General features: G+C 34.4%; 1 protein-coding gene across 1 annotated transcript; it reads left to right on the top strand.

The window, feature by feature from the left end:
* Window positions 1-6,366: 6,366 nt before the first annotated feature.
* Window positions 6,367-12,590, top strand: LOC127811911 (uncharacterized; the record flags this gene model as incomplete). Its single annotated transcript, XM_052352107.1, has 4 exons — window positions 6,367-7,485; window positions 7,579-7,728; window positions 11,460-11,645; window positions 12,153-12,590. Coding segments are annotated over 4 exons (1,536 nt in total), but the record flags the coding sequence as incomplete, so codon positions are not given.
* Window positions 12,591-14,906: the final 2,316 nt, after the last annotated feature.

Below are 14,906 nucleotides of genomic sequence, written 5' to 3'. Positions count from 1 at the left end.
ATTTAAAGTTTAAAAAATTGTAATAAATTAATAAACAAATAACAACCCACTTCTTCTTTTTATTAGAGTGTGTGGGTGAGATCAATTTTATGTTATATATAAGGGCATATTTTTTTATCTCAAGTTATTTTTTATAAACAATATCATACTCATTTTTATGATGTATAAAAATATTTTGGAGACATCATTTCAAAGTTTTCTTTTCTAAAATATCAAAAAAGATAAGAAAAAACTTTTTTGAAATATTTTTACAATTTTAACAAAATTTTGAAGCCATTTTGTGATATTAAAAAAATATTAAAAAATTAAAAACATGTTTCTGTCCATAAAAATATTAAGAGACAGAAAACGTGTTTATGTGCTTTTTAATTTTTTTTAAAAATTATTATTTTTTTATTTCAATTTTATATCAAATTTATTTTACATTTAAGTGTAACCTAAACCCACTCTTATTTGTGTTTTTAAAATTTGGAATAATCGTCTTTGCACGATCCTCAGCAAAGTCTAAAGGTGTCAAAAGAGCTGGATTGGCCCGTCATTGTTCAAACGAGCCGGGCAAGGCCAAAGAATTTGGGCCCACGGCCCAGCCCGTTGGGACCCTATGGGCCGGGCCCATGAGGCCCTTATGGGCTGGCCGATTAAGCCCACAATTTTGCAATTTGCATGTTACTTTGCTTGTGAATTGACATAAAGGCAAAGCATGTCACAAGTCCTGTGACAACTCATTATGTCTTTATAAATTTTATAATTTGCATGTGTTTCACTGTTTTGCTTGTAAGTTGACAACTTGACATAAAGGCAAAGCATGTCACAAATCTTGTGACAACTCATTATGTCTTTATAAATTTTACAATTTACATGTGTTTCACTGTTTTGCTTGTGAGTTGACAACTTGACATAAAGACAAAGCATGTTACAAATCTTATGACAACTCATTATGTCTTTATAAAAATCACATGCTAACTGCTAAGCTTGTCAGCCTTGCCATTTGAAATTGAATATTCATCCATAAGGGCTGCCTGACAAATATTCCCTAACATTTCAGTCACAATGTTTGAAAATTTGAAGGCTGGCAGATATAACTTGACAAGGCTGGCAAGGTTGAGTCAAGTTGTCACCCACGTTTGCCAGGTTGCCTGACAAATGTTCCCTAACATTTATGTCACAACGTTTGAAAATTTAAAATTCACCGAAGTTCGATTTTTTCCTAACATTTGAATTTGAAATTCAAATTTACAAGTCCCCTGATTGTCTATAAATAGAAGAATAAATATGAGTTATTTTCATTTACTTTCGAATTCCATGCAATTCTATTGTTCAATTGTCATTGAGTTTTCACTTCTTAATTATTACTTATTTTTGCCTTTTTATTTTATAAGTTTTATCCATTCACAATTTAGATATTATTCTTATGAATAATAATGTCTTTTCTTCGTCGCTCAAAATCCACCCGTTTTTCTCGTGGGACTCCTTCTAATTATATGGATCCACCACGGTCTAGCATATCTAACCCCATAATCCGTCCACCTCGTCGTCCTCAGACCTAACCCCCAGTGGATTTCATTCATGATTTTTATAACACAAATTATGCAGATCATGATGAAACACTTCCACCTGACTCACTAGAAGAAGATGACAATATCAATTTTGCTGGGCCTGCTGATTTTTCACCCCCACCAACACCCAGAGAGAACGAAGAAGATGATGTAGGTCCGTCAAATGTGGGAGCTGTTAGGAAAAGATAGCGAACAAGTGCTGTTTGAACTATTATGAAATAGTTCAGGTTGAAGGCGATAGTGAAAAGGCCCAATGTAAGGTATGTAAAAAATGTCTTGTGTGTGGCGATGAAACAAGTCATTTAAAAAGACATGCGGTAAAGCATGAGGAGGCAATGCCCTATAGTGAAACAGGTAGTACACAAACTCAATTAAATCTTTCAAGTAATATTCATCGCTATAATCCAGAATTAGACAATGAGTGTTTAGCTAAAATGATAATTAAATCAGAATGCACCTTTTTGTTTGCACAAGATCCTACTTTTAAGTGGTATTGTAAAATTATACACAATTCACAATCTAGAGGTTTCTCTAGGAACACTATTAGAAATGAAGCAATGAGATTATTTTTAATATATAAAGATAAGCTAAAAAATGTATTTAATTAAATTACTAGTAAAATTTCACTTACGTCTGACATATGGTGTGACGGACTAACAAATAATCATTATTTATGTGTGACAGCCCATTGGATAGATGACATATGGGCTATTCAAAAAAGAATAATTATTTTTAAAGAACTTGTAGAATTACACAGTGGAAACTACATAGCTCAAGCGATTCATAGTCCGTATTAGATTATAATATTTTGAAAAAATTATTTGCTATTTCTTTTGATAATGCTAGTAATAATAATGTCGTAGTGGAATGATTAAAACTTTTTGTGTCCTTAATTTTAGGAGGAAAATTGTTTCACAATAGATGTACATGTCACATTTTAAATCTATATGTTCAAGATGGTCTTCGTGTAGGTTCAGAGTCATTAGAAAAAGTAAAAAATTATTTAAAATTCATACGCACTAATACGTCTAGATTTAGAGAATAGAAACAATTAGTTCATGCTTATCAACTGCCCTATAAAAAAATTTCAAAAGACATTGAAACTAGATGGAACTCTTTTTGTTATTACAAATGATAACACTATATAGAGAACTTTTAACAATGTTTTGGAATAAAGAAATGCCCCAATCTCATCACATAACTGAACTTGATTGGAATTTGTTAGATATACTTATTTTTATATTAGAACAATTTTATCATGCTATAGTTACATTTTCTGGTTGTAAATACCCAACAACTCACATTTTTTTAAGAGAAATATATAGTATAGTAAATTGTTTCAATGAATATAGAGAACATCAAAGTTACATGCCATTTCTTGACCATTGGAAGCAAAATTTAGGAAACATTAGATGCAAATTCCACCACTTTACCTAATAGCTAGTACGTTAGATCCCACACAAAAGTGGAATGTTATAGATGGTTTTTTAGATTTTTATGATAATACTATGAATATTGATACAGATGATACGAAATATGAAGTTAAACAATTAGTATATGAAATTTATAATTTGTACGACTTTTATTTTAAACCTAGACAACAAGTTAAAGATTCATCAAAACAAACAAAATCCGAAAGAAATTTAAAATTTGAATTTTCAAAATTTGTGATAAGTAAACAATAAAAAAAAACAACTACAATGTCAAGTAGTGCATTTAATGAATTATACTTTTATTTAAATAGAGATATGCAATTTTCTGATGATGAAGTAAATAATTTTAATGTTTTGGCTTGGTGGCGCCTAAACCAACACACATATCCTGTTTTGGCTGCCATGACCCGTGATGTACTAACTCATCTGGTGTCCATAGTACCATCGAAGTCTGTTTTCTCTGCAGGTAATAGGGTGTTAGATCCAAAAAGATCAAGATTATCACAAAAAATATTGGAAATGTGTGTTTATTTTAAAGATTAGCTCGATATGGAGTTCGAACAAGGGATCGAGTTAGTAGATAAATCAAGTGAAGATGATGTTGATAACTAGCTGAAGCTACTTTACCTTTGCAATTTTGTATTATTTTATTTTATTTAATCGAAAAGATGTAAAAATTTAATTTAACTATTATACTCCCTCACCAATGAGTATTGACAATCGCCATTTGAGTGATGAGAGTTTTTTGCTAGCCGCAAGAAATGATCTTGCTGCAGCAATGGATTTAAAAATTTCCTACTTCTAAAAAGAGACTGAGATGATTAAGGATGGTTGCTAGCTCATGTAAAAAAGATAAAAAATTTATTTTATTGAACTTCTTCAAGTGATGGCTTGAAGAGAGAGGAGTAGGCCATTTGTTTACCAAATAGTTCGAACCTTTATAAATTGCAGTGTCCCTTGCTCATTTATTTTTTTAATTATGTTATTTTTTATTAATTATTGATATTAGATACTAAAAAATTTACATTTAGCAATATATATAAATAATAACCATCAATATATTTAAAATTTTCAAGCTAAATTTTTTTATATATTTAAATTATAAATAAGCGTTCTTCTTTTTATATGTGTATTATTTTTTATATCAATTCATAAGAAAATTTATAAGGCATATAGAATTTTGAAATATAAAATGATAAAATAATATTTAAAACTTAAGATAGAAAATTGTTTAAAAAGAAAAAATTAGTTTTTATATATGCATTATTTTGATATTTATATATGTATATATTATATGCATTATTTAAAAAAGAAAAAAAAAGGGTCAGGCCCGACCCGCTAGGCCTTGTGGGCTAAGGGCCCGACCCAGCCCTCTAACCCACGAGCTGGCCAGGCCCGACCCCCCTGTAGAGGGGCCGTGGGTTAGGCCAGGCCTTATCCACGGCAAAGTGGGCTGGGCCCAGCTCAACCCTTTTAGTAAAAGGGCCGGGCCGGCCCATTTAAAAAGCCCGTGGGCCGATCCAGGCAGGCCCTTTTGACATCTCTAATAGAATCGGTCTTGAGTTTTCTAAGGTTCAGGGTAAAATTTTTCTAAGTGTGCCCTTTATATAAATTAAATAAAAAAATAAAAATTATCAATTAATTAATTTTATTAAAATTATAAGAATTTACAAAAGATAAGGAAGAATAATTTGGGGCCTCGTTAAAACATTGTTTGGAGAAAACTCAATGGGACAAAATCCCAAACGAAGAAAAAAGAGTACCCTGCATTGTAAACATTGCATTAAAAAACGAAAACTACATATTTGATTCTACATGCTTCCTCCCGAATCTCCGTAAACATTTCTTGAGTTGATCAATCTTCCTTTCATTTAGGGGTGTCAAAAAATATCTGAAAATCAGTGAATCGGACCAAATTGAATCGAACCGTGCCTTTTGAATTGGTTCTATGATTCAATGGTTAGGTTTTGATTCTAAAAAATTAAGAACCGATATATTTGATTTTGTTACTGATTTTTTTTTTTCAAACCGTGGTTTGAACCGAACCGGAACCAATATTATACTTATATATATTATAATTTTTTGTATATATATATACATATGCATAAATAATATCACTTCTTAAGAAACTAGCGAGATTCATAAACTATTTTATTTCTAGATTTTTATGTACTATTGCTATAATAAATGGTCGATATAATCTCATTTGATGAGATAGTCTATGAATTATTTTGTTCTACTTTTATTTCAAGACTTAAAGTATTAATGAAATTATGAGTTTATTTTAATTAGTAAATTTGTTTGTAATTTCATATTTTGCCAAAATGTTTAAAAGCTAAATGTTAATTGGATAGAATCGAAACCGGTCTGGTGTGACGGATTAGTCATGGTTTGCTTTTATATATGTAATGGTTCGATTACGGTTCTTATTTTTTCGAAACCGTTAAAAATGATTCGGTTACTGAATTCTCATAGAACTGGACCAATCCGAACCGTTGACACCCTTACTTTCATCATCCACAATTAATCAAAATAAAAACTATCATCACATGTATCTACAAAATAAAAATAGCAGTGAAATTTTCTTTTGACAGGGTCCAGACAACAACTTTTTTTATTAATTTTTTTTTTAATTTTGTATACACATATATACATAGGCTTAAAAAAAGTTTGGGCCTCATCAATTATGGGTCTTGGGCTGTAGCCCTGGCCAGCTCTGGTTCTCAGCATTCGTGCATTTAATTAAATCAAGAGAGACAAATTATAAATTAAGAATCATGCTAGATGTACACCCATTTTGTACATCTTGGGCTACATAAGGGGGTATTATGACCAAAATATCCTGCGCTTCACATGCGCCTCTATGAGTCTCATAAGGGATTTTTTTGTCATAATACCCTCTTATATAGTCCAAGATGTCCAAAATGGGTGTACTAATAGTATTTTCCATAAATTAAACCTTTAATTCTTGTGTAGGGTGGAAATCGAATTTGTAACTTACTAAATTAACATTGACATATTACTCATTCAATTACACAAACTATATCCAACGCTTTGTGTCTTTAAAACTTGTTATGAGTGGGCCGTGGGATTTTGAGATTGGGCGAATTTGCAAAGTCCATAACTGATTGAATGAAGAGCATCAACGGTGATTAAAGAGATAAAGGCCAAAATTTTATGTTTTATTATCCTTTACTAATTATTGTTTCCCTGTTTGTTACGAGGCAACACCTATCTATTTACACTCAAAATTTGGATTTGAATACAAAAACAGAGTTTCTTTAAATCTTAAAAATAAAATATTAACATCTCATTCGTTCATTCTCTCTCTCTCTCTCTCTCTCTCTGAAATGATGCTGTGCGCTGGTTAAACCCTAAAAGCTTCCAGATTTCGGATTCCCCGCGCTCGCAGTTTCTGCAATGAGACGAAGCTTGGGAAAGTTTTCAAATCCCACAACGATCGGCAATGCCACCAAACCCATTCTAATTGCCTCTCCTCCTCCGCTTCCTCTTCGGCTTTCTCCACCTCGGCTAGCGGCGGCGGCGGCGGAGGAGGTGGAGGCAGAGGCCGGGGAAGGGGAGGCTCTCCTCCCGACTTTCAATTTCCAGCTACTGGTCCCCCGGGCAGAGATGAATCCAAAGATAACAACAACCAGGATGGTGATGATCCCAAACGCCCTCAAGGATTAGGTCATGGTCGCGGTAAACCCCTCCCTTCTGATCCAGCTCTTCCATCATATTCTGCCTTCATGTCTGCCATTAGCAGCGGCAGTAGATCAGCCACAGGGCGCGGCAGAGGCACCGTCCCTCCTCTTTCGCCGTCTCAATCCGAGCCCCAGCATTTCGGGCCGCCCAAGAAACCTGTTTTCTTTACCAAAGAGGACGTGCCCCCCTCGACTACGCCAATTGGCGATGCCGGAAGAAATCCCCCAGACGGCAACCTCAGTTCCGGTACTTTGTCACCGATGTCTGGTGGTGCCGGCCGTGGGAAACCCCCAAAGCAATTGCCTCCCAGTGACAAGGCCGTGCAGGAAAACCGTCACCTCAGGTCTCCGCAGCCCAGTAGAGGGGGAGGTGTTGGCAGTGGCAGGGTGTCTGCTGAGGGCAGTGCAAGCCCAACCCCGAAGTTAAGCCGCGAGGAGGCCGTCGTAAAAGCCATGGGAATACTGTCTAGGCATGGTGCGTCTGGTGAGAGAGCGCAGGACGGTGGGAGAGGGGGAGGGGGTTCTAGAGGGAGAGGCCGCGGCCGAGGGAGGGGCCCTCGGGGTTGGAGAGGGAGAGGTAGAGCTAGAGATGGCTTCGTTCAAGATGCTGCCGACGACGACTATGGAGCTGGTCTTTATCTTGGTGACAATGCTGATGGTGAGAAGTTGGCCAAGAGGATTGGAGCTGAGAATATGGATAAGTTGGTAGAGGCATTCGAAGAGATGAGTGGTAGAGTGCTGCCTTCTCCTATGGACGACGCGTACTTGGATGCCCTCGACACAAATTACTCGGTAAAACAAATTATCATCCAATCAGTTAGGACATGAATGAGAAATTTTTTGAATGATGATTTACTTAGTTTTTCATATACTTTGGTTCTGCAGATAGAGTGTGAGCCTGAGTACATGATGGAGGAGTTTGGTACAAACCCAGATATTGACGAGAAGCCCCCGATTCCACTTCGAGATGCACTTGAGAAGATGAAGCCATTCCTGATGGCTTATGAGGGAATTCGAAGCCAACAAGAATGGGAGGTTTGTCAAAATGTACCATTGGTGTTGTATCTCATAAGTTCTTATTTGATCCTAGCTGCTGTAGGAATTCATTGGCTAGTCAACCGTGCCAGATACAAGTGTTGTCGTAGGACCTAGTGTGATGGAAGACGCCCAAGAAATGACTTCCTTTTAACCTAGAACTCTATATAAATCTAGTTTGTTTTCTAGAGAAAAATATTTATAAAAAAAAGAAAAGAAAAGGAAAATACAGTTGCAAGAAGGGTAAAAAAAAAAAGGGAAACCTGTAGAATATTTTTATTGGGAATACATTGAAATTCTTGAATAGCTTGAGATTTCTTTTGGAGCTATCGAACAAACAATGGATTACCACAATTCACCATGTTAATTTTTGAAGAGGAGATTGATCCTGGAATTAATTATATTGTTGTTTTAACTCTGGTGGAGAGTTTTAATGGTTCTAATGTCTTTTGAACTTCATAGTTTTAGTTAGTGGATGATGGCTTGCTCAGGAAGCTGTATGGAACTTTATATTGCTTGCCTGTGTTTGGACATTTATGAATAAAATTTGAATGAAAATGCTGAATGTTTTTCATCTCTTTTTCTTAAAGGCTCCTTTACTTAATATGGAAGAAAGACGATGTTACCGATGCACAGTACCTGTGCAAGAAAGATGATTTTTTTTGTGCATAGTACTTGGTAAAGTATTTGATCTTGTGATTCATTGGACTAACATCTTGTCATGAACCTAGGGTTCATAACGGGCTGGAATTGGCATTTGGAAGGATCCGAGAGGCTTAGGATCAAGAACATAGTATTTAGAGGGGAATTTGGACAGAAATGGGGGAGAAATTAGAGAGAATTGAGGGAGAGCAGTAGAGAGAAATGAGGGGGAGATTTGAGAGAATTCTTAGAGAGAGAATGAGAGTTTTATTAATCAATTCAAGTATGCACATCTCCTCTTACAATGGGCCTTTTTATAGGCATAGCTAGCTCCTTAACTAATTTCTAACAGCACCCATGTGCTCCTAATAAACAACCAAATATCTCATAACAAACTAATATAAGCCTATTATAATATTACCCTTTTATTATATTCCTATTACAATATTACCCTTCTAATCCTCCTAGGGACATGACACATCTAAGACCACTAGGAATGGATATGCAACTGACATCTTCTATTGCTTAGTTAATTACCTTGTAACTGTAATTTTGTATGGCTTGATATGAGCTCTCCTGGAGCGTGAGCATGAAAGATATAATGTAATTATGCCTGTTCGCGTAGGTGGTTTCAAACAGTTTGATTAATCATATATTTTACTTCTCTTTTCGATCTGTTTTCATGGTGCCAAATTGGGTCCAAATGGGATCCAAATGACAACATTCATTTTTCCATCTACCTCTGTTAATGTCTTAAATTAAGAAGCAGCCAGATCCATGGGAACTAATGCATTGTGATTCTAGAACCTTTTCAATCTAATCATCTAGCTGCATTGGAAGAGGTGAAAGACTAGGAGCGTGTGCTGAATACAAGGGGGAAGAACCCCTGCCTGTAGAAAAGTATGCCTACAAATTAGGAGGTTCAAAAGTGCCTCTATAAGAAAAAAGTCCTCAATATTTAATATTGGATTTTTTTTTCCTATTTAAAGTCAAATAAGTAAAAAAGTGCTGGGTTCAAGTTTCTAGATAACACAAAATACCCCAATAGCTCAAATATGAAATTTCTCGAATAAATGTATGGGGATCTCTTTCACTGAAATCTAGTTTACTACCATGCATATTAATGGCAAGTTTATAATTTTCTTAACTTGATGTATTTTTTCTCCCAATACCAGCATGTAGCTCACCAATACGTTGGGCTAAGGATTCAATAAAGTGAAAGGTATAGTTGTCAATTGATAATTGAATAGGGTTAATAGGTGGATGAGGAGAAAAATCATGAATAGTTTTAAAAGGACTTCTTCTAGTAGACTAATAGACTGAGCTATCATAAGCAGTTGGCAGAGTAGATCCCAATTCCATGGCTTATTACCTGCAGTACACCTAGGCAAATCAATTTCAGTTTCTCAATGAGTTTATGGATGAAAAACTAAAGAAAATATCAAGTTGATCTTAAATAACCTCTGACGGGTTTTCCAACCATAACCGACAAACTTAATGTTCCTCCTGGAGTCCTAGACAAAAGAAAGTGAGTATTTCACATAAACAAGTGGCTGCTTGAATGAATGAATAATTTAACCATGTGTGAATCATCAGTTGTTTTACTACTAGAAGTAAAATGAGCCATCTTAGAAAACCCAACAACCACAATAAAGATGAATCATATCCTTGCAGTTTTAGGTGAATCAGGGATGAAATCCATGCCAAGACCTTTCCATGGTTAACATTTAATTGACACAGTTTTTCAAACAAACAATTATTTTGTTTTTAGCCATGGTTTATTCGCAAATGCACCACTAAGAGACAATTTTGGAAACATCTCTTTATGGCCCATAAAATCTATCCTCAATAAGAGCTATGTTCTCATATCTACTAAAATATTCAGATTGCCCTTTACCTTTAGCATACGGTTCCTATTCTACAGCATACAGCACCCATAAGTCAAAGCTCATTGCAAATAGAAGAAAATTGATCCTGTATTAGCCAACAAGTCATTGATAGTTCTTATTTGATCCTAGCTGCTGTAGGGATTCATTGGCTAGTCAACCATGCCAGCTACAATCTTTTAGATTCTATAGTGTTGTCGGAGGACCTAATATGATGGAAGACACTAAAGAAATGACTTCTTTTTAACCTAGAACTCTATAAATCTAGCTAGAAAAATATAAAAAAAAAAAAACAGAAAAGGAAAATACAGTTGCAAGAAGGGTAAAAAAAAACCTGTAGAATATTTTTCTTGGGAATATATTGAAATTCTTGAAGAGCTTGAGATTTCTTTTGGAGCTATCAAACAATCAATGGATTATCACAATTCACCATGTTAATTTTTGAAGAGGAGATTGATCTTGGAATTAATTATATTGTTGTTTTAGCTCTGGTGGAGAGTTTTAATGCTTCTAATGCCTTTTGAACTTCATAGTTTTAGTTAGTGGATGGTGGCTTGCTCAGGAAGCTGTATGGAACTTGATATTGCTTGCCCGTGTTTGAACATTTATGAATAAAATTTGAATGAAAATGCCAAATGTTTTTCATCTCTTTTCTTAAAGGCTCCTTTACTTAATATGGAAGAAAGACAATGTTACCGATGCACGGTAGTACTGTGCAAGAAAGATGATTTTTATTGTGCATAGTACTTGGTAAAGTATTTGATCTTATGATTCCTTGGACTAATATCTAAGACCACTAGGTACGGATATGCAACTGACATCTCCTCCTGCTTAGTTAATTACCTTGCGACTGGAATTTTGTTTGTCTTGAAATGAACTCACCTGGAGGGTGAGCATGAAAGATATAAGGTAATTATGCCTGTTCGCGTAGGTGGTTTCCAACAGTTTGATTAATCATATATTTTCACTTCTCTTTTCGATCTGTTTTCATGGTGCCAAATTGGAATTAAAACCTTTCATCATTACAATATGCTGCTCTGTCCACAGTCCACCACTCACTAATTTTTTTGCTGCATTCCACCCACTCACTTTCTCAAAGATAACATATTAAGCAAGGTAACTCAGTCTTAAGAAGTTAAAAAGTCTTTTTTATGCCTTATCATACTTCGGTTGATTGCTACTCTTAACCTTTTTCTATTCTAGGAAGTTGTAAACGAGACAATGAAGAAGGTCCCTATTATGAAAGAGCTTGTGGATTACTATAGTGGACCTGACAGAGTAACTGCTAAGAAACAACAAGAGGAGCTGGAAAGGGTTGCAAAAACCCTTCCTGAAAGTGCACCTGCTTCAGTAAAGCGGTTTTCCGAGCGTGCAGTTCTCTCACTCCAGGTTGGGTTTCTCTCTAATCATTTTCTTTTTTAATTGTTCATTATGGTTTACTTAATTTTGCTATCGAATTTTAACTTAAAGGATTTCAACTTCTGCAATGTTTATTTAAGAGATCATGGTGGTGGTTATTTCTAGTTAGATAAGGTAAAAACTAGCTTTAAGTTAATAGAAACATTGCATAAATAGTACTTGCAAAACGATTTCTTCTATTAGAGTGTGCTTTTGGTTATGGAATTTCCTTTTTCAAATGTGCTTTGGATTCAGAGCTCTCTTTTTCTTTTGGCTGAGAATTCTCATTCCTTGTTCATTTTCACTGTGATTATGTTTTCAAAAACTGACTTATAAATAATTTAAACATCTTACCAACTTTTTGTATCTTTGCTAAATTGTTGAAACAAGTTACCTTTATATGCATAAGAACTTTTTGTATTTTTGATTTGAAATGCTACATACATTATGACAACTTTGTTTCGTCTTCCTAACAAACAAATACACACAATTATGCAGAGCAACCCTGGCTGGGGATTTGATAAGAAATGCCAGTTCATGGATAAGCTTGTGTGGGAGGTCTCACAGCAATACAAGTGAAACAGAGTCTTGTTATCATTGAAGGTTAACTTGAGGATTTCAGCTGCTGCTGCTAATGCTGAGGATTGTTATTATTATTGTATCCTTACTTCCTTTGCTGACTTGAGTACAGAAATCAATTTTTTTCTTTCTCAAAGATCATTTTGGATCTTGTTATCAGGAATAAGGATTTTGGAGGGCAAGTTGGATCTTGTTATAAATTTTTGTTAAAGGTCATTTTGCTGTGGTGATATCCAGTTGTTTTGATCAATTCAAACAGCATGGCTCATTACAAGGGAAACTTTTTGCGGTGTTGTTACTTTGGGAAAGTGATTTATGGAGACCAAGGAATAACATTGAATTATATTATATGTTTGATATTTTTGTTTTTATTTTTTTTCTCTAAGTTGGTTTGATTAGTAGGAAACTAGAGGGTTTCCCATCTATTACGGATGTGTAATAAAAAGAAATAAAAAATTTTAAATGAAACTTCAATTTGAAGGGGGCGTTATTTAGGGGTTGTATAAGCAATTATTATTTAATTTTAAATTGCAAATGTTAGTTCTTTTTAGATTTATTATGATATTTAATAGATAATTAGTAGGAGTATTTATGAAATAAAAAAAATTAAAAGATGGTATTTTTGATGAGTTTAGAGCTTTATATACCAAAATAAATATTTGTATTCAATTGAGACATTATATTATATTTCTTTTAATGAATTAAAAAAATGAGCAACAGTAATATCATGAAATATTTTACTTGATAACCTTGTTTAACTATGGAGAGACTTTCTAAAAAATTAATCAAATTTTTAATAAACTTTAGGGATAATATCAATCAGCTTTTCTTACTTTTAAAATTTATCTAGATATAAAATTGATAGTTCGAATTATAATAAGATATTAAAGTTAGAGTTTTGAAATAAAAAATAGAGATAAATAGTCACTAAAGTTGGAGTTTAGAGCTTTAGAAAAAGATAAAAAAAAGACTTGATGAGAAATTCTTAGAAGTGACATAAGATTAATGGCCTTACATAAGATATGGCTATGGATAGAGATGATGCCAAACTAAAATTCATGTAGCCAATGCCACTCAGTGAGGTTAAGGGTTAGCGGTGTTGTTATTGTTGCAGGAGTCCTCCATTATGTAATCAACACCAAAAATTCAATATGTCCACATAAAAATAGTACCTCTTTGAATGCAAAATAAACTCATGCGTACAAAGGCACATGAAAAACTGAAGAATCAATTATTAAAACTAAAACACAAATAGGTAAAATAACCAAACTGTGGCTGGTGCTCAATTATTTCCAAATTACCTGTTTTTGGAGATCAGTGATCTCCTTCTGTGCTAGGGAGCAGTCCCTTTCACGCCTCCTCAAATCAGCCTGAGAAACAAAAACATAGACACCAACACGAAATAAAGAACAAAACCTGTTGCACAGTGACAGTATTACAAACCTTTAATTCCTGGATGGTCCTCTCTAAATTAATTTGCTCAGAAAGAGATTGCTGCAGCTTTTAGTTTACTGCAGAGTATGCTTCAACCAATTTCTCATGTTCCACTATATAAGCATCAATAATGTCATTGAAACATCAAAATTACACCAAGGAGAAATAAATCCAAAGAGAGTTTACTTCAAACGGATTACTTTAATCATATTGAATTAGTGAAGTGCATTAACCATATTGCTTAGGCTTCATTGACAATTTCATCTAAAACATACATAATGGACAAAAAGAAATATATCAAGCTAGATCATGTCAGTCTCCTATCAACGAGCATAATTCTTAATGTTTTGTCAGTGGATGAGGCAAAAATAACAGAACCTCGAGATGAGTTTAGCATTCAAAATCCTTGGCAATGACAACTTAATAGGTGATGACTTTAATATTTTACATCTTAGAGATAAATGAAAATCTTCAGATAATGTAATTATAGCTCATATACAATGCAGAAGGGAATCTTAGTATTCTTTGTCTAGCTCCTACATCCATTCCTCTTTTCTCCAATTCACTTCTGAGTCTACAATTTCATGACAAAAATTTAGATAACTCATGTGCTTACATAGCAATCCTATATGCAAGTATTAACCATTTTAAAAGCATGGATACAAATAGTATACAATCAAGGGCTGTGGGCTACCGAGATGCCAAATTCCAGAACTGGGCCTCTATCATGGTATGAACACAGTACCAACATTTTGCCAAAATGTGCAGGAGCATGTGCCCATTCTGTCTTTTCGATTTTTGTTCGGTTTTTTCAGTTTTTGATTTTTTTGATTTTTTGGTTTATTCGACCCGTCGTTCAGATTTTTACTAAAATTCAGTTTGTTCAGTTACTGAATTTTGGTCGGTTCAGTTCTTACTTTCTCTGCATAATAATTTTATTACAAGAGTACATACTGTTTTTAAGTATAAAATTTATTAACTGTCGTTGTGCGCTGAAGATGTTTGACATTGCTATTGGGTCCAGTGACAAGCACTAACAAAGATGGTGGTTGAGCCAAACTAGGACTCACACATCTTCACGCTGCGAGCTGCTATTGGGAATTACAAGAGGCCATAATCAGAACCATCGACAAGTGGCTTTCAATTTCAACGGAAAATCAAGATCAAAGCCAGTTGCAGAATGTTCATTAGCCAAGGAGGAAAGAGAACACGCCTTCGGATCAAACTGGGCATCGTCAA

The sequence above is a fragment of the Diospyros lotus genome, chromosome 10 (genome assembly GCF_014633365.1).
Source record: "Diospyros lotus cultivar Yz01 chromosome 10, ASM1463336v1, whole genome shotgun sequence".
NCBI classification, from domain to species: domain Eukaryota; kingdom Viridiplantae; phylum Streptophyta; class Magnoliopsida; order Ericales; family Ebenaceae; genus Diospyros; species Diospyros lotus.
The sequence above is the reverse complement of the archived record's forward strand: the minus strand, read 5'-3'. Positions and strand labels throughout refer to the sequence as shown.